The sequence below is a fragment of the Cenococcum geophilum genome, assembly GCF_001692895.1.
Source record: "Cenococcum geophilum 1.58 unplaced genomic scaffold K441scaffold_36, whole genome shotgun sequence".
Classification (NCBI taxonomy): domain Eukaryota; kingdom Fungi; phylum Ascomycota; class Dothideomycetes; order Gloniales; family Gloniaceae; genus Cenococcum; species Cenococcum geophilum.
The window spans coordinates 596217-616614 of NW_027137594.1; the positions used below are offsets into that span (position 1 = coordinate 596217).

The 20398-nt window shown below is 35.8% G+C and overlaps 1 protein-coding gene across 1 annotated transcript; it reads left to right on the plus strand.

Moving 5' to 3' along the window:
- Positions 1-555: 555 nt before the first annotated feature.
- Positions 556-6336, plus strand: K441DRAFT_664052 (uncharacterized protein; the record flags this gene model as incomplete). Its single annotated transcript, XM_067649288.1, has 3 exons — positions 556-674; positions 6079-6131; positions 6153-6336. Coding segments are annotated over exons 1-3 (182 nt in total), but the record flags the coding sequence as incomplete, so codon positions are not given.
- Positions 6337-20398: the final 14062 nt, after the last annotated feature.

A 20398-nucleotide genomic window follows, 5' to 3' on the forward strand; every position in this document is an offset into this window, starting at 1 on the left:
AAAGAAGTATAGGCTTTGGTTCCTTCTAGCTACTTCTTAACGCCTAGAGGCCGGTCTTCCTAGAAGAGTATAAAATCGCTATCTTTTACTACTACCGGGTCTTAATACGTCTATCTATTTTAGCCTACCGTTGCTCCGCACAGTAGGGTGCTGCTAAGCCTTACACTTCCACCTGTATCTACTTCTTTATAGAACGCCTTTAGAGCTGCCGTAGATATAATCTAGATAACTTAAAAGAAGATAAAGCTAAGCTAGAATAGGAAGCTTTTAAGGGCAGATCTAATCTCGTGTACTTATAACCTTAGCTAGTATTCTCTCTTCTATTCCTAAAGGGCAGCGCTAACTTCCTCTGCCGCTAGATACCTTAGATCTCGTTTCCATCTAATTAATTAGCTCTTAGCTTATTGTCTCTATATCTTTAATAAAGCTTTAGCCATGCTCGTGCGCGGGTAGTAGAAATATCAGGTAATTCCAACCGGTTAAAGTCGTCTAATTAGCTCGCCTGTTCGCTAGACATCCTTACTTATAATTTCTATAACACTCTTTTACCTCCTATTGCCACTCTTTAGCCTATACATCAAGTCTAATGTCTATCTTTTCCGCTGTCTTTCTGTTTAGGGACTACCTGGTTCCCCTTACTATCCGATACTGCCTAGTTCTCTACTTCTGCTATCTTATTAGTCTAGCTAGCGGTTCTTTTATAGCTAATTATTCTTTTACAGCTAGCGGTTCTTCTATAGCTATAATATATTCCTGCGTATCTCCTATATATATAGTTGTGTATAAAATACCAGACTTCTAATCTAAAGAGCTTGCCGTCGTCCCTATGTGGAATGCCATAAAATATATAGGAGGGTACGACCACTCTCAGATAGGAAAGTCACAGTGCCGTCTATTTGTCTGTCGGTCAGTCAGTCGGTCGGTTGGTCGGTCGTCAGTTGTAATCAATTAGTAGGAAAGCAGTCAGTAAGAAGAAAGGAAAGAATATATTCCGGTAGGTTGTGGTGGCCAAGAAGGAGGGAAGCCGAAGGCTTTATAAATATAAGAAAATGCCAAGGTACTAGGCGTGAGCCATTTTACCCCACTATATACCTCCCCTACTAAGAACGTTGTCCCCTAACGTTCTATACAATAGAAGAATAGCCTAAAGAAAGCATAGCGAAAGTAGAATAGAAAAAGGAAAGCATATCCCTAAAAGAACGCAGATAACCTCGTCCTTAGCTTCTATAGAACTGTTCTATAGCGTCCTTCTATTATCTATAGCTAAGATCTGACCTAGTAACTAGGAGTAACTAGAACAGCAGTAAATCAGAAATAATAGCGACAGTAGCAATAGCAGTAATAGTAGTAGTAGTAACGGCAATAGAAATAGTAATAAAAGTAGGTATTTAGCGTAGTAAAATAAAACAGGACGGTTAGCGGTAGAACGGTTAGTAATAAAATAGTTAGTAGAAGAACTTGGTCTGTATAGCAAGCAATAGGATATCTAGTAGTAGAACTTTTAATAGAAGAACACTTAGTAACGGCAGACGGTCGATAGCAGTCGGTTAGTAGCAGTTGGTTAAAATAGCAGTAGTAGAATAATTAGAACAGTGGAACGGAATAGTTAAACAGTAGCAGCAGAATAGCTAGTCGGAACAGTAGTAGCAGTAATAGTAGTAGTAGAACAGTCGGTCGGCGGCGGTTAGTTAAAGTAGCGCTTAGTGGAAATAGTAGAACGGAACAGGTCGGTTAGAATAGTTGGGCGTTATAGTAGATCTAGCAGATCTAGCAGTAAAATAGATCTAGTAACGGTACAGATCTAGAACGGTAGAGATAGTAGTTAATTAAGACAGCAAGAATGAAATAGCTGGACGGAATAGCGGTAGCAGCGGCAGCAGTAGTAGGGCAGTTAATTAAGACGGCAGAGGCTATAACCCGACTCGATCGTTCGGCTGGCCGTTTAATATTAAGACTCTGTATCTAGCTCTGCATCGATCTACATCGTATACAGCTCTTAATTAAGGCTCTATCCGTGGCGTTGCATTAGGCCCTATATCGTTAAGCTTTACGTCCGCATAGCTCTGCAGCTGACTGTGCGTCTAACTATGCGTCAGTAGCTCTGTATTGCATATTCTGCGTCTATGGTTTTAAAACATCAACTAATAATACTTCCGACGATCTACTAACTGTATACTGTTTTCCTATATAGGCCTAGTGTCTATATGCGTGCCTATATGCCTACTTTAATTGCCGGACAAAGACTATCTAATTAGTTGGCAACAACGTACTGCAACTAATCGTTTGGTTATTTAATTAAAGTAGAAAGTCGGCCTAGTCGAAAGCTCTAATTGTCCTAATTTAAATGCGGAGACGGCGTTCAGCTAATTAAGATCCAACAAGGCCCTGGCTTAACTCAAGGTGTCTTCTACTATGCGTACAACTAAGGCTTTATATCCGTAGACAGCTAATTAAGGCTTCTGTATAGACGTCCAATTAGTTAAGGTTCCGCATCTACCGTTTAATTAAGGCTTTGCATCTATAGGCGTCCAGTTAAGCTGCCGTACTATTATCTAATTAAGGCTCTGCACTTGTATGCTCTATATCTATAAACTCCGTATAAAACTTTATATAAAGCTCCGTATCTATATCTATAGGAAAGATCGTTCTAATATAAATCTATAGGCGTTAAGACGTGCGGCAATTAATTAACTAAGGGGTTAAAGGAAGAGGCTCTCGCAGAGGCTCTAAGACGTTAATTAGCCGTATTTCTGATGTTCTATTAGCCGTATACTAGTTTCCTAATTAGGCCTGCTCTACTACCTACGCTAATATCTAGTATCTTTTACTGGCGGTTAAAGATATTTAGTTAGCTGGCGACGGGTAACTGATTTAATTTGGCTGCGATAGTGTATAATCGTCTAACGTTTAAATAGGGTATTAGGTCGGCCCGGTCGAAGACTCTAATTTAACAACTTAACTATAGAGGCAGCGTTTGACTAATTTAATTCAGTAACGGCAACGTGCTAACATTGAGGCTCTGGCTTAATTCGACTCTTTAACTAGTTATAGCTTCTATACGGTCGCTTAACTAATTAAGGCTTCTATGCAGTTATTTAATTAAGACTTTACGTCTAGCTCTACATCTAGCTCTATATTATACAATCGGCTCTATATCTATGCAATTAATTAAGGCTCCTAGTGCCGTTTTTATTATATAGCTGGCGCATCGTTAAATTCTAGGGGCGGTATAGAGTTCTGCCGGCTTTACTACTAAATAGACCAATTAGGATTTTCCGTCCCCGGGATAGAAAATTGCTATTAGCTCGGCAATAGGCGGTAAGCTGAACTAATATCTTTACGGCAGGTTGTCTTAACACGTCGCGATTAAGAAAGTAAATAAGAACGGAGCTTTAGGAAATATAGTAAATAAGCAGATAAATAGAAATCTTTTATACGGCCGTTACCTACGTCCCCTCCCCCACCTTAGAACTTAACTATCCCCTAGTTAAATATTCTACACCTACTATAGAGTCTACTTTAAGCGTCCGCCTCTAATGACCGTCTCTAATAACCGTCTCTAAGGGTCGGGCGATTTTGATAGTAGTCCTCCCTAGCTTTAGCTGCCTTCTCTATAGGCCGTAACCTAATCTGCATATAGTCTTCTAGTCATATATTACTCTCCTATGGCTTAATAGCTGTCCTGGTTACGCGGCTGTCTTTAAGGGTTAGGCGATTCTAATAGTAGTCCCCCTAGTTCGTGCTTTTTTTGTTACTAATCTCTAGTACTACTCCGTTATAGAAGGCCCGTTACTATGTCTATTCTTTTCTTAGTCTCTCTAAGTCCGTTCCCTAATACATATAGAGCTAGTTCTTAATACCCTCTAGCCGTCCTTTATTGCTAAGCCAAGGTAGTTTAGGTCTAGGTCGGTTGCGTATCCCAGCTACTAGTCTTCCTTAATTAGATAGATATACAAGTCCTTACTAAATAAGATCCTTTAAGCCTTAATACTCATACTTAGTAAAACGGTAACTTCCTCCGCATCTAAAACAGGTCTATTGGCCTGGGCTAGATCGCGTGCCATCCTGCTAACCCTATACGTCCCACTACTATCATCCAAAGGCAGTAGAATCTTGCAGATATTGAAAGTCTTACAGAGTAAAGGGAGCTCGGGTGCTGTTCTGCTAGTCTTTATATCCTAGTACTAGGCTATATCCTTATACTAGGCCTTAAGCTGCAGCCTGGTTTAATAGCGTTATAAGCTTCTTTAGGTCTATCCGTATTTAATTAAGGAACGGCATTAATCGTATAGCTACTGCAGGCTCCGTCTTACTTAGCCTTAGGCTCTTTAGCTAGCTTTCCATTTCACCAATTTCTTAATCTATGGTAGGGGGTAACCGCTACCGCGTTAGGGCTCCTCTATGTATACCTGGTCTACCTAGGTCCTAACGTCTTCCTTCCCTTTAGCGGCCGAGCTCCTTAAGTTCTGGGCCCGTTTCCTAATTGGCTTAACAGGCATCGGCTGTCTTACTTGGCTAGAAGATCGTAGGTGGTTATATAGCAGCATCTTTGCTTATGGCTGGCTGCTAATTACAGAACTGCTTAACCAGCTAACGAAGGCTCTGCTCCTTAGGGTCCATTTTTAATAGATAATCTGCGCCCTTATATAAACTAAGCCTATTCTCTACGGCTCTCTATAGCTGATAAAAGTTAAAGAATTCTCGTCTATCTGGATCAGCTTCCGTTTTAGCCATAGCATATCTTTAATACTTAAGCGGAAGTCCTTTTATAAATAAGTATCCTCGCTAACCGTTCTCTAGGTTACCTACTTTAGTAGCCTTTTAAGAGATTAATGCGAACTGTTTATAGTACTCGCGTATGCTGTTTAACGGATTGTCCCTATACTGCTGTATATAGGCTTCTAAGAATTCTACCGTTTCCATTTGTCGAAATTGGTCACTTCCTTAGTATTCTGCCCTAAGCTTTCTTACAAGCTCCGTCCAGCCACTAGCTGTAAATTTAGGCAAGCTTTGGATCTACATCCCTATCTAGTAATTGCAGTACTCTAGAAGGCCCTGGTGCTTCTCCTTACTTATTGCGTGGTATCGGACGCATAGCCGTTTATACTACTTAATAAACTGTAATACGTTCTGTCCTACAAAGTAGGGAGTTCCAATAGTTCCTGGGGCTGGCATAGGCTAAACCATAATATAGATCTTGTCTTAAGCCGTCGACTGCTAGTTATAGGATAGTACATCTAGAGCTTCCTTAGGAGCTTATAGGTGATCCTTACGGCTCCTATCCTTTATCTACTAAGAGTCATTAATCCTAGGTGTTATAAGTAAACGCTATAGTAAGTCTGCTTGCATTACTACCTAAGGTAATAGTGTCCTAGATAGCTGTCCTGGTGTTGGTTTATACTCAGCAAAAGAAGTATAGGCTTCGGTTCTTTTTAGCTACTTCTTAACGCCTAGAGGCCGGTCTTCCTAGAAGAGCACAGAATCGCCATCTTTCACTACTGCTGGGTCTTAATACGTCCATCTATTTTGGCCTGCCGTTGCTCCGCATAGTAGGGTGCTGCTAAGCCTTATACTTCCGCCTATATCTACTTCTTTATAGAACGCCTTTAGAGCTGCCGCAGATACAATCCGGATGACTTAAAAGAAGATAAAGCTAAGCCAGAATAGGAAGCTTTTAAGGGCAGATCTAATCTCGTGTACTTATAACCTTAGCTAGTATTCTCTCTTCTGTTCCTAAAGGGCAGCGCTAACTTCCTCTACCGCTAGATACCTTAGATCTCGTTTCTATCTAATTAATTAGCTCTTAGCTTGTTGTCTCTATATCTTTAATAAAGCTCTAGCCATGCTCGTGCGCGGGTAGTAGAAATATTGGGTAATTCCAACCGGTTGAAGTCGTCTAATTAGCTCGCCTGTTCGCTAGACGTCCTTGCTTATAATTTCCGTAACACTCTTTTGCCTCCTATTGCTACTCTTTAGCCTATGTATTGAGTCTAATGTCTATCTTTTCTGCTATCTTTCTGTTTAGGGACTACCTGGTTCCCCTCGCTGTCCGATACTGCCTAGTTCTCTACTTCTGCTGTCTCGTTGGTCTAGCTAGCGGTTCTTTTATAGCTAGTTATTCTTCTACAGCTAGCGGTTCTTCTATAGCTGTAGTATATTCCTGCGTATCTCCTATATATATAGTTGTGTGTAAAATACCAGACTTCTAATCCAAAGAGCTTGCCGTCATCCCCACGTGGAATGCCATAAAATATGTGGGAGGGTACGACCACTCTCAGATAGGAAAGTCACAGTGCCGTCTGTCTGTCTGTCGGTCGGTCGGTCGGTCGGTCGGTCGGTCGTCAGTCGTAATCAATCAGTAGGAAAGCAGTCAGTAAGAAGAAAGGAAAGAATGTATTCCGGTAGGTCGTGNTGGCCAAGAAGGAGGGAAGCCGAAGGCTCTATAAATACAAGAAAATGCCAAGGTACTAGGCGTAAGCCATTTTACCCCACCACAATAATACCTACAGCATTAAAGAAAGCTAGTAAAGAAGGAGTATATCTCCTATATACGGATAGCTAGGATTAATACTACTTTTTACTTTTAGCTATATTTATAGCTGATTATAAAGTACAGGTCACGCTTATAGGTATTAAAAGTAGCTGTAAATATTTAACTTATTATATATATATAAATAAACGATATAATCTAACGACTACTATCTAGCGACTGTAGCCGTTTTATATATACTAATTAACAAAAGACTAAATACAAATGTAGTAGGAAGGTTGCGATACTAATAAGAAGAATAACTTAAATTATATTTAACCGTTCCGCAACTTTATATAGGGCTATAATTTATCTAATATTTACAAGATAATGGCGCCTAAATTCCTATACTAGGTACTTAAAGGCCTTACTAGTAAATATCTTATATACTAGATTAAGGGGCTTATATAAAGCGAAATATAGGCTAGAAAATATCGGGGCCTTAACATTCCGCGCATAAATAGTTATGGCTAAAAGATATTAAATATTAATATACTTATTACCACCCGCTTTGAATAGGTGGAACGATTTACTAATATAATAGTATGGGATAGCTAGGTAAATATCGGCCAATAAATAGAAAAGATATATAAATCTCTATTATAATAATTAGTCCCTACTATAGCACCCTTACTAAAATAGAATAAAGGCGCTATACTATTTATCCGGGCGTTTATAGACTTTATTATACTATTTTAATATATATTATACGATAAATCAACCATCTAGTACCTAGTAGCAGCTATTTATAGAATAGATAAGATAAAGGATATATTCCTTCCGTTTTAACTAAGTAAAATAGAACTACTACACTTTAATAATCCTAAGCTATATACTATTACCTACTATCTAAAGAGTATTTAGCAACTAAAAGTAATTAGAGGTATAAATATAGAGTATTTGGAGCAAGTATATAAGCTATAAAAGGTATTTTACCGTAGGACTAATAAACGGAACAATTATAAAGAGTAGATACTACGATATAATACTATATATCTTAACACTATGCTTTAAAACGAACTTAAGCTATAGGTATTAACTAATATAATTAATATAGTAAACCTAATAAGTGTAATATAGACAATATAACTAGGCCCTGCAGTTAATATATACGCATATCGCTCGTATATATCCCTTGCATTGATAGTGTACTTAGAGATGTGGCCCGTGCACGCGATCGAAGAACATCAACTTTCTTACGTCAAAAGGTTTCCACGAACCAAATTTGGGTATAGATTATGTCGCATACCTCTTTGCAAGACAGGGCTGTGTTAGCAGAAGCACGTAGATCGACTCAACACTAAAGAATGAAACTCTATATATAACATAGTACGAAAATTAACATGTTTATAGCGTTATCTACCGGTCTTAGTTATCTGGCAGAACGATCGACCGCCTGCGTATGTAGCTTCCTGATTGGTGCGCACGGAGCACAGCTCTAAGGACGCGTTTATCAATGCAAGGGATAGAACTTTGACGACTATATAACTTAGACACTTTAAGATTAAAGAATTAATATATCTATTTAGCGTATGGTTAAGGAGGTATAGCGCCGGATAGAGATTACTAACCTTATATTTAAACTAGCCCCCTTTATAAGGGAATGCCGTAAGTAGATTAATAGAATTTAGTAAATAAACTAAAACGTTAACTAACTAAAGCCCGATAATAATTGGGTATTAAAAATGCCTTTAAGCATCTATTACAGCGTTATATACTATATTCGCTTTGGGAAAGACGCTACTAATACTAATAAGCTTAATAAGGTATTTACTTAATATACCCTATTATAAGCTAATACTAAAGCCCCCTACTATAATGCTATAATAGTGCGAGAATATAAGCGGGTAAATAATAGCCTCTATAGCAATAAAGTAGGGAGGCTTTATCTGCTACTTATAATCCAGAATACTAGGCAATTAGATAGTAAGGGCAAATACTTAAAATACGCTAGTGCGTTAGTAGAGACCCTCTAAGTTTATAATAGTAGTAAAATTAACGCAAGAACTAGAATACTTAGAGTATAAAGTATAAAGCTATTTAATAGTAGGACAAAACGTACGCTGGATGCCCTCTAGATATATAACATTAACTATATCGTAAGGCCTATCTTACTTATACTAATAGATATTGACATTATAGACTGTTTCTTTATAAATAACTATGGCAATTAGGATATATATAATATTATATATAATAAAGATTTTAAGTAAATAAATAGGGTATAGGTTAATATATATATAAGGAAATAGGCTTATACTAGGCGGTAAATAAATATAACTTAGCTAAAATAGTAGTAAGTTATAACTAGCAGCGCCAGATTATAATAAAGGGGTAGATTACTGTAACTATAATAAACTAAAATATAATACTATTATATATTACCCTCTACGCGCTAGCTACCCTTTATATCCTATATACTGTACTATCTACCTTAAGAGTAGGTAAATATCGCGAAGAATTAGGCTTCTATGCGGTATAGAAAAAATATTACGTAAAGTAGAACCCTATACTATAGCAAGGCAATTTAATTGCCCCGTTATAAAGCCTAATAAACAGTTAGGCCGCCCTCCTAACTTATTATTATAAGTTTATTAAAGCTCCTTTTTATATACTTAGTAAAAAATACCTAATTTATATTATAAAAGTTAACTAGGTCGTTATTTAAAGTATATTAGATATAAGACTCTAGACTATCTAGTATCTTTTAGGAAAGTAAGGTGTATGCAAAAGCTAAATAGTTTTACTAAACTAATATACTTATCCTTTACCTATCTCATAGAAAAGTAAATAAAGACGCTATAAGTTAAGTAGTAGCTCCTAAGATAATCTAGATCTTAAAGGGGATAATATTAGGCTCTATACCGTAACTATCTCTATTAAAAGGTAAGGCTGTTATTAATGTGCTATAGTACGACCTATTATTATTAATTTTAATAACGTTATCCTAACGGATAGTCCTATTCTTGTTAGACGAAAGCCTATAAACCCTAAGCAACCGCAAGATATCTAAAACCTATACTTAAAAGAAACGTATATATTACTTAAATAAACAACCGCTATAGGATGACTTTAGATAATATATAAAGTAGCTACTTAGCCTAGTTAATATAAAGATATACGGTATCGCTTAGATATGTCTTATTATATAAGTAATAACAGGCTCTATGCCTAAAGAGCTCTATCTTTCTCCTTAGCTAGAACTAAATATAAGCGGTCTAAATATACTAATAAAGCAGATATAGAAAGAGGTAATTACTATTATAGAGTATTAAGTATGCTACTAGGGCTAGTAGTATATAAGGTTCGTAGTCCTTAAATTTAATAGTACTATACTAACCAATTTTCTAGCTATATAACTAGCTTAGCGTATTTTAGTATTATATAATAAATATAGTACGCAATACCGTTGCTAGGAGCTATTACTGCCTTAAACTAGATACTAAGGCTATAGTAAAGGAAGTAGCGGAACTACTTAAGGATAACCGCTTTATGCTTAGTAGCCTAATTAGTACTCTGCCTTTTACTATACCTAACTAACTAAGGCTAGGATAGAGAAACAAGATTTAGGGCGCTAATTATTACACGTTATATTAAGCGCGTATTCTTTAATACTAGGCTAAGGTTACTTGCCCTTAATAAAAATAGTACTAATCTCTTCTCGCCTATTATAGCTAATATAATATAGCTTATATACGTAGCAATTTAATATACTTTTAAGGACTATAGAAGCGGAATATAAGTTATTTATAAGTTTAAAGCCAACGCTATAATTATAGGTAAATCTATAGGAAGCCTTTTACTATACTTACTAAAGCGTATTATATATAGTTGGGAGTAACTATAGAATACCTAGAAGAGCTACTAACTTAAGTATAATAAAAGGTTATGTAGGCTACTTCTATAATAAGTTAATAAAATACGGAATATAACTAGAGATAAGATACTATAGACTTAGTAGGCAATTAGTAATCTATTTAAGGATATTATAAAAGATCTAGAGGAACTAGATCCTAAGTATAATAATAGGTTTACTTAATAACCGCATACTATAAGTATAAACACATAATATTATATTAATCGCATCGCAACGTTATATCATAATACTTGCTATATACTATAGTACTTTACCACCATTTCCTCTATTATAATATTGCGCTATTTTAATTATTATATGCGGGCTAATAAAGATAATATAATAGGATAACGGTAGCCTAGTATATTTATTATAAAGAATAAACCCTAAAACCATATACAAGGTCTCCTTTTCGCAGTATACTAATAAGATAATTTTAATGCTATATAACTATAATATTAACGCTATTTAAGCGCGCATTAAATAAATTTAAGGTAATAATAAACAGAAAACAGGAATTAATTACTATATCTTATAGTATACTTTCGCCAGCGAGTTTAAGGTTATAGATATTACGGATAGTGCTATACTAGAGGATATAAAGGCCCGCCTATAAAGTAGAGATAGACTAGTAATACTAGAATTTGCTAATAAAGAGGATAAAAGTAAAGAAGGTAGCGGAATAAATAGGGAAAATAATAGTGTCGGTATCACCCGGGGGGTACTGCAATTGCAATAAGTAGTTCTGGTTCTTGGTTTTTATTCGTGTCTTATTATCGTCTACCAAAAGAGAAAGAAAGGTCGGGCTATCTATCGGGCCGTAGGCAGTCAGGTGACCTACGCTACGCCATGCGGTCCCTGCCCCATAACGCTTTACGCATAATACGATTTACAACCTCTACTTATACAGATACTGGCGACCATTTACAAAAGGAAAGAAGGTAAGAAGTATAAAGGAAAAGTATATAGGTCAACAGGTCGCACAGGGCCAGTAATCGCGCGAATGTCTCGGGTATTGCGAAATATTACGGATATTGCAGACGTTGCGGATATCGTTACGGATATTGGCGGATATCGCTACGGATATTGCGGATATTGCGGATTATCGTGAACATTCGGATATTGCGGGGAGACAGGTAAGCGCGTGCAGGGTGTTACTGAGGTGGTCCAAGTATCTAGGTTGTTCCTCCTCCCCCTGGGTCTGGTTGCTGTTGTCGGGTAAAATTGCAATAGGGTATGCTGTTGTCGGCCCAGGTTGCCGAGGGTCGTACTGCTGCTGCTGGGCAGGCTGCTGAAAATTATACTGTTGCTAGTTAGGTTGCTAGGGTATAGATGCAACAGGTGGTTAAGGCGTCACAGGGGTATTCCGTAGAGGGAGCTATAACGTTTGTAGAGGGAACGTAACGTTTGCAGAGGGAGCCGTAACATTTGTAGGCGGGGCCGTGACGTTTATAGGCGGAGCCGTGACCGTTTATGGGCGGAGCTTGCGCGGACGGAGCTTGCGCGGACGGGGCTTGCGTAGGCGGAGCTTATGCGGACAGGAGCTTGCGCGGGCGGAGCTTGTGTGGACGGAGCTTGCGCGGACGGAGCTTGTGCAGGCGGAGCTTGTGCAGGCGGAGCTTGTGCGGACGGGCTTGCGTAGACGGAGCTTGCGCGGACGAGGCTTGTGGGGGCGGAGCTTGCGCGGACAGAGCTTGCGCGGGCGGAGCTGTGGGTGGACGGAAGCTTGCGCGGACGGGAGCTTGTGTAGGCGGAGCTTGTGCAGCCGAGCCGTAACGTTTGGTAGGCGGAGCTATAACGTTTATAGGCAAGGGGAGCTCGGCGAGGAAGGTTATTTAAGACAGCTGAAGCTGGGGTGGCAGACGACATCAGAGTTAATGGACGTAATTAAGACGGCGGTTAATGACATATAAATTAAAAGGCCTTCAGTACTAAATGAATAGTCTAATTTCTTCATCTGACCATTCCGTACGGCCCTCACTCTGAGCGACGTCGTACAGTGCTTGTGGTACTGACTTGCTCTTTATAATTAAAGACCCATACTCTATTACGTCGGAGTAGTTGTTTAAGTCCCTTAAGTTCAGACCTGTCGGCGTCTTTAAATGTCTGCACCGTAAAATTATCAAAGTCCTCTTGGTAAATTCCCATAAGCTCTTATCCTTAAAGGTTATACTTGGTATAACTCTTTATATTTAAAGTCAATATAGTTAGTGATATCCTTCCGCAGTGGTCTCCGTGGTTAGGGTTATTCCGTTGGCCCAAGTTTAGACGTTGGGTTCCTGTGTTGGACATAACGGGTGTAGATTGTAGTAGAGGTAGGGGGTGCTGCTGAAGCTGCTGGGTTGTAGGGTGTACTGGCGCTCAGTAAAGAGGTCGTACTGGGTATTAATTTGCGTAATGGACGCGAACCGGGACGAAGCCTTGGGTAGGAGCCAGTTCTTTAAGTTCCCAGGGGCCTTGGTAGGAAGGGTTCTCCCTGTCAGTGGTAAATTTGCGTGATGGACGCGAACCCAAAACAAGCCTTGGTAGGAGTCGGTTCTTTGAGTTCCCAGGGCCTTGGTAGGAAGGGTTCTCCTTAGCAAACGCGACGTGATCGACGGGCCTTGGTAGGAGCGATCGCGTGTGTCTCCTCTCTTCGTAATAAACACCGGATTCTGATCTGTGATATCACTGATCAGTGTGGGTATCACCCGGGGGTACTGCAATTGCAATAAGTAGTTCTGGTTCTTTGGGTTTTATTCGTGTCTTATTGTCGTCTACCAAAAGAGAAAAGAAAGGGGTAGTAAAGGTCGGGCTATCTATCGGGCCGTAGGCAGTCAGGTGACCTACGCTACGCCATGCGGTCCCTGCCGCATACGCTTTACGCGTAATACGATTTACAACCTCTACTTATACAGACAAATAGTAATAAAAAGGATAAGAGTAAAGAAGGCAGTGGGATAAATAGGGAAAATAATAGCAAAAATAAAGACAATTAGGGGTTTAATGGTGTAGTACTACTATTATAGCGGGACTTATATAAATATTAAACTTAAAATAGCAGGTTAACTAAAGGGCGTTATTAGGCGTATTAAGGTTATATTATACTACTATTAGGTTAAAATATATTCTTTATATAGTGTGTACTAGGCGCGTAGAATAAGTAAAGAATATTAACTGTATAGAATAAGTAAAGGGTACTAACTGCGTAGACTAAGTAAAGTATACTAATTACGCGGAATGGGTAAATACTACTAACTACGTAAACTAAGTAAATACTATTAAGTACGCGGGAAGAGCAACGCTTATCTATTATTTAAAGTAAGTCAGATATATAGAATGCGTAAGGGGGGTATTATATATTAATTATATATTAAGTATAGAGAGAGCTTAATAGAATAAAGGCACTACTTATTTGGGTAGCTATAAATACATAATTAGCTACACCACGTTATTAGATATAGTAGTATATTTACACCGCGTTATTAAATACGGTAGTATACTATATTATATTATTAGATATAGCAGTATGCTATACCGTATTATTAAATACGGTAGAATACTATACCGCGTTATTAGATTCGGTAGTATACTTATACCGCATTACTAGATACGGCAGTATGCTATACTACGTTATTAGATACAGCAGTATGCTATACTACGTTATTAGATACGGCAGTATACTATATCGCGTTATTAGATGCGGCAGTATGCTGCACCGCGTTATTAGATATGGCAGTATGCTGTACCTAAGTCAATACTATACGCTATATATTATAGTGCGTAGATTGCGCATTTGGCCGCTAAATGCCGCCAAATGCTGTAAAAATGCTGGTAAATTTTTTCCTGACGCAGATAGGAAGTCACGGTGTAGTTAGTTAGCTGGTAAAAAAGCAATTGGTAAGAAGAAAAGAAAAGAGTATATTAAAGGAAAACTATAGGTCTATTTTTTCCTAAGTAAGTTATTAAGGACTTTAGGGCTTTAAACTAATCTATATAACTTATAAAAGGCCTAGGCTTACCTAAAGCTATACCTAATCTAGATATTAAATCTAGGGGGCTAAATTACACTACTATATACCTCCCCTACCTAAGTTATTATCCCTTAACAACTTCTAAAACTCCTTACTCCTTATACTTCCCTATCTTTAAAATAACGGCGTAGTAGGTAACCGTATACGCTCCTTACCCTTACTATAAACCTAAGATAGTAAATAAGGAGACTCTATTCTGGTTAAATGAGACCGCTCTTATCCGCCTGTTTAAGCAGTATAAGAGGTATTAGACTAATAGTTTTTTTATATCTTTCTATCTACTTAATTCTATCCTATAACTCTTTAGGTAACTTTATATAACTTTAGCCTTCTGTAATAATAGAGGGTACCTTACTTAGGTTTATTGTAATAGTTAAAGGATTAATTCTATTACTAATGTAGTAGAAGTATAAGCGGCTATTAAAGCGCTCTATTTTAGTTATGTATATAAGATAGAACACATCCTTATAGTTTTTAATAGCTCTAAAACGGTAGAAATATATCTATTTCCTAACTTCATTCCCATTACTATTAAAAAGGAGGTTATAATCTTAATGTTATGGACGCTTTAAGTACAATATTACAACTACTTGGAGAAGAGTCGGAAGAAGCTAGTTAGTTAATTTAGGCACGGTCTAGGATGGAGCCGATAGAGCTATGTAATAAGGAATAGTAACTAAGGTTATATAATATTGTACGTAGTGTACGCAGTATATAAAGGGAACGTATATATAATACGTATAATACGTACCTTATATATAAAGGGGATTTCTTAGGAGTATGGTTGTGTATTTAAAGGACTATAGTCCCTACCTAGATAGTTCTCTCCTTTGTAGTAAATCTTAGAATATAATTAGAGTTAATCTGTTAGGCAACCACTCCACTAGTTATTATTACATTGTTAACTATTCTATACCTATATACCTAGCCTATTAACAAGTTCACCGTAGTACCTATTATAAGGCTTCGTTATATATTTACTACTAAGGTTATAGTAAAAGAAGTTAAATAATATGCCACTAAAAGCACTAGCTATAATGCCGTTAACGGCAGCAACTATATTAAGATTAGGTAACGATACTAGTATAGTAGAAGACACTGACTTTTAGTTAGTTATCGTTAGATAACTATAGGAAATAGTTAATTAATTAACGGACAATAATAAGATACTTAAAGAAAGGATTAGTGGGATCGGAGCAGCTAAGGTTAAGTTACCCTTAATTAAGCGATTTTTAGAAGAAAAGTTGAAACTTAAGGAATTCCTTACGTAAATGCACTTTAAGGTTATATAAGAAGGAGTTAAACTAGGAACGCCTATAGATTAAGTCACTTATATAGGATTATTCTTAACGGGAAGAGCACTTAAGTGGTTTAAATCTTACCTTATGGAAATACAAGAATATGGGATAATAACTACTAATTAAGAAGTCCGATATATGTTCTTAAGTTAAAATAGGTTCGCGGAACGGTTAATATAGATATTTAGAGACCCAGAGGCAACTATAATAGTAGAAAGAAAGCTTTAAAACCTAGTATAGAGAACTTCAGCAATTGAGTATATAACGCAGTTTTAAATATTGGTAATATAGGTTAAATAAAACGATAAGGCGCTTATAGCACAGTATAAATAGGGACTTAAGGTAAAAGTCTAGGACGTAATTATTCTGATAGAAGATGCGGACACTCTTAGGAATTTAATTAATTAAGTAATTAAAATTAATAATAGGATTTACTAAAGAGAGTAGACTAAGAAGGGTTAGGATAGAGTTCTATAGTTATATAAGGTATAGGGCACATAACGATAAAGTTAAAGTTAAAAACTATAGTATAGCGTAGAGCTAATAGACCTAAGTAGTACTAAACAATCTAGAAAATGGAATAAGAAATTATGGAAACCTAGAGGATAAGGATTAAGTGATTAAAGGTCTAAGGAGTAGAGGCTAAACTAGGAATTATAATAGTAGAAGACGTTTAGGCGGACTCTATAGTAAGAAAAATGGGTTAAAGAAGGAGCTTACATAAATTGCGAAAAATAGGGTTATTACGTTAAAGACTATAAGAGTAGTTAGAATTACTACGTAGTAAAAGGAATAAGACTAGTAGACGATATATATATATAAAGGGATAATAATATGCTATAAGGAACAAAGGAATGTTTAATTAAAAGTTTTACGTTTTGTTACAATAATGTATACTAAATTTATAAAGACGCTAAGTATAGCGTAAGCTATTAGCTATAAAAGCCAAAAACTGTAGAATATAGAGGAACTAATAAACTAGATTATAGATCGGATTTTAAAGACGATAAACTTAATATAGGCGAAACATTTTATGATAATAAGGTAATAAGAGTAGCTTACTAGAAGTATATAGACTTTAGAGATGTTATATAAGAGGTAAAGAATAATTCTACTATAGAATAAGGAATATTAGTTGGGATTAAGACCTCACTAGATATGATATCTATCGCTTCGCGAGATATAGGAGAAGTAGGATAGTAAACCACTTCGGTACTTAATAAAGGTAAAAGGCCAAAGGCTTAAGATTCTTAAGATAAGATAAGGTAAGCTTAAAGACCTATAACAGACGATAACTAATAGAGTAGAGTAACGGCTTAGTTTAGTAATATATAAATAAGCTTAGGACAAAGTTTCTAAAGAATATAAGACTCTTAAGATAAGATAAGTGAGATTTAAGACTCTTAAAATAAGATGAAAACACTAGTAAAGCCTAGTTAGACTAAGGCTAGAGCGAAGCTTAAGATAGAAGTAAGCTTAGGATTAAGAATCCTATAAAACTAAGATTTTTAGAAATAAATAAGGACTACTAAAGAAATTGCGAATAGAATCTAGCAATAGGATCGAAATGTTAATACTAAGATTAAGAAGTAAGAAGACTTTAAGGATCTAAGCGCGAGACGTAAACTAAAAGAAACTATAGAAGAATTCCGGTAGAGAATTATCGCATAGCAAGAATAGAAACTAGATAAGAGATTTAGTATATTAGGACGTATAAGGGACAGAGCACTAGTATAAAGAATTACTAATAGGCCTAGAGTAGGCATACTAAAAGCTAAGTAGCTTATTAAACTGGAAAACAAAGAGGATTTAGGGATCCCTACTAGGTTTAAAGAATAATATATAAAAGGCTATTATAATATAGTAATAAGAAGATACTTTCTTACGGATAAGCCGTATATACTCTAATAGCTATATTAAAAGTAGTATAGATAGCGATACAATAATAAGTAGGAAGATTTCTATATGTAGTTGGATAAGCGAGTTATCTAGAACTACCCTATTATAGAGAAGGCCATAACTTATATTAAAGGAGCCTTAATTATAACATTAAAGGATCTAGAGGAATAATTGGAGGATTAAAGGAGCGAAAGATGTATCTTAGTACTTGTGAATAAAGTCACAACGTTTAGATTAACACGGTAAAGGTTTAAACTTAAAAATAAAGACGAATTAAGAGTTAACCCGAAGCACTTAGTATACTATACGCTATTATGGATTATATGCGTAGATAATATATATAAAATATATAAGAATCTAAAAGAAAAGAATTGGAAATACCCTATAAGGATATATTGGGCGCCAGATAAGCAATAGTATAGAAATACTAAGTATATATATAGCTGGCATCTAGTAGAAATCTAAGAAGAAGAAGATTTAATACTTTAACCAGGAAGATTTCTTACGGAAAAATGCTTAGACGGATAATAGTGGTGGGAATACCTAGAGAATATATGTCTATAGTATATTAAAATAAAAAGCAAACTAGGTATTAGTTAAAGGATAAGCTAAATACAGCAGGATTAAATAGCTAATAGTTAGGAAAAGTGGAGGCCTATAGAACTAGAGGGAGCTAGTAGTAGACCCTTAGACCCTTAAAGGAATTTAAGGACAATACTTAAATTTATAAGTTAAATAGTAAGATTAACAGTTTAAAGCGCTAATAGATAGTAGAGTAATAAGGAACCATATCTTACTAATAGTAGTTAAGAGAATGGGATTACTATATAAATAGAAGGTACAACCTTACCTATTAGTTACAATTTTAGGAGATCTAATAACCTATAGAGGAGGGATTATTAATCTTAAAATAGGACCTATTTAGCTAACCATTAAAGGAAGATAAATTAAGATGTCTTTTAATATCCTACTATTAGGACGGGATAAGGCAGTATTAGGTATGCCTTAGTTATAGGAATACAATCTAAAGATTAATTAGATTACAGGCTAAGTCGATATTAGAGAAACTTAACGCTGTAAAATGCGATAGCAAACTAAGTTAGTATAGTACTAAGTTAGTATAGTACTAAGTTGGAGCGATATATAAAGAGACTAAGCGAGGCTTAAGTTATATACTAAAAAGATACCATAAGTATGGCAAGAAACTATGGTTACTAAAAAGTAAAAAGCTGGTAGAATATAGTATGGGATTATAAAATAGAGTTAGAACTAGGAATAAGTTTAAGGTTCTTTTTAACCTATAAGCTTACTTAAGAGGAGGTAAGCGCACTTAAAGAGTTTGTCTAAGAGAACTTATAAAAGGGATATATTAGACTATTATAGTCATTAGTAGGATATCTAGTACTATTTATACTAAAGAAGAACGGAAAACTTAGGCTATGTATTAACTATAAATAGTTAAATAGCATTACTCGGAAGAATAGGTATCCTTTACCCTTAATTAGCGAAATCTAGGATTGGATAGGTAATGTGTAAATCTTTATAAAGATAGATCTGAGATAGGCGTACCATTAGATTAGAATTAAGAAAGGCGATAAATAAAAGGCAGCTTTTAGGTTAAGAGAAGGGCTATATAAACTATTAGTTATATAATTCGGATTAATAAATACACCCGTAATATTTTAGAAAAGAATTAATAGTGTATTAGGAGAACACCTTAATGAGTTTATTATGGTATACCTTAACAATATTATTATCTACTTAATAACTAAGGAAGAATACGGGGAATATGTTAAATGGGTTTTAGGGAGACTATAGGAAGAATAGATATAAGTAGTAATTGAGAAATACGAGTTCTTTATAAGAAAGACCGATTTTATTAGATTTATTATTAAACTAGGTTATATTAGTATAGACTTAAAGAAGATTAAAGCTATAGTGAGTTAGTAAGAACTAGAGAATGTAATATAGTTAAGGTTATTTTTAGGGTTTTGCAACTACTATAGAAGGTTTATAGTATAATAGTTAAAGAATATTAAACCATTTACTAGGCTTATAAAGAAAGAGGAACTATAGGTATAGGGAGACGAATAAAGGAAGTTATTTAAAGAACTTAAGAAGTTGTTTACCCAGGAGCTAATCCTTAAGATTTATTAACTAGGACTAGATATGGTTGTAAAAACGGACGTATTAGACTATATATTAGGAGTATGCTTGCTATAAAAGTATAAGGATGTATAACACCTAGTAGTATACTATAGTAAAAAGATAACACCACTAGAGTTAAACTATAATGTCTATAATAAAGAGTTGTTAGGTATAGTTGCAGTACTAAAGGAATAGAGAGCATTCTTATAAGGCGTAGAGAAACTATTTATAGTTAAGACGGATTATAAGAACCTAATGGGGTTCCTAATAATAAAAGAACTTAACTAAAGATAAGTTAGATAGGCAGAGATACTTACAGAATACTATTTTAAGATTTAGTATACTAAAGGAACTAAGAATATAAGGGTAGACGCACTTAGCAGAAAAGCTAAACTGTAAAACAATAAGAAGCTATTAGGAGTAATGCTACGCAGAGATAAAGACGGGTTAATTAGATATAACTACCCTAAACTAGTAGCAACTTAAGAGGATAACGAACTAGGAAGAGTCTATAAGACACTAGAGAGCTTTTAGGTATAAAGAATCTTTAAAGTATAGCTAGAGGAACAGTTGGAATATCTAGAAGAAGAGATACTATATAAGCATAGAGAGGTGAAGTATATCCTAAGAAGCATAGCAGAGTATTTTATAGAAA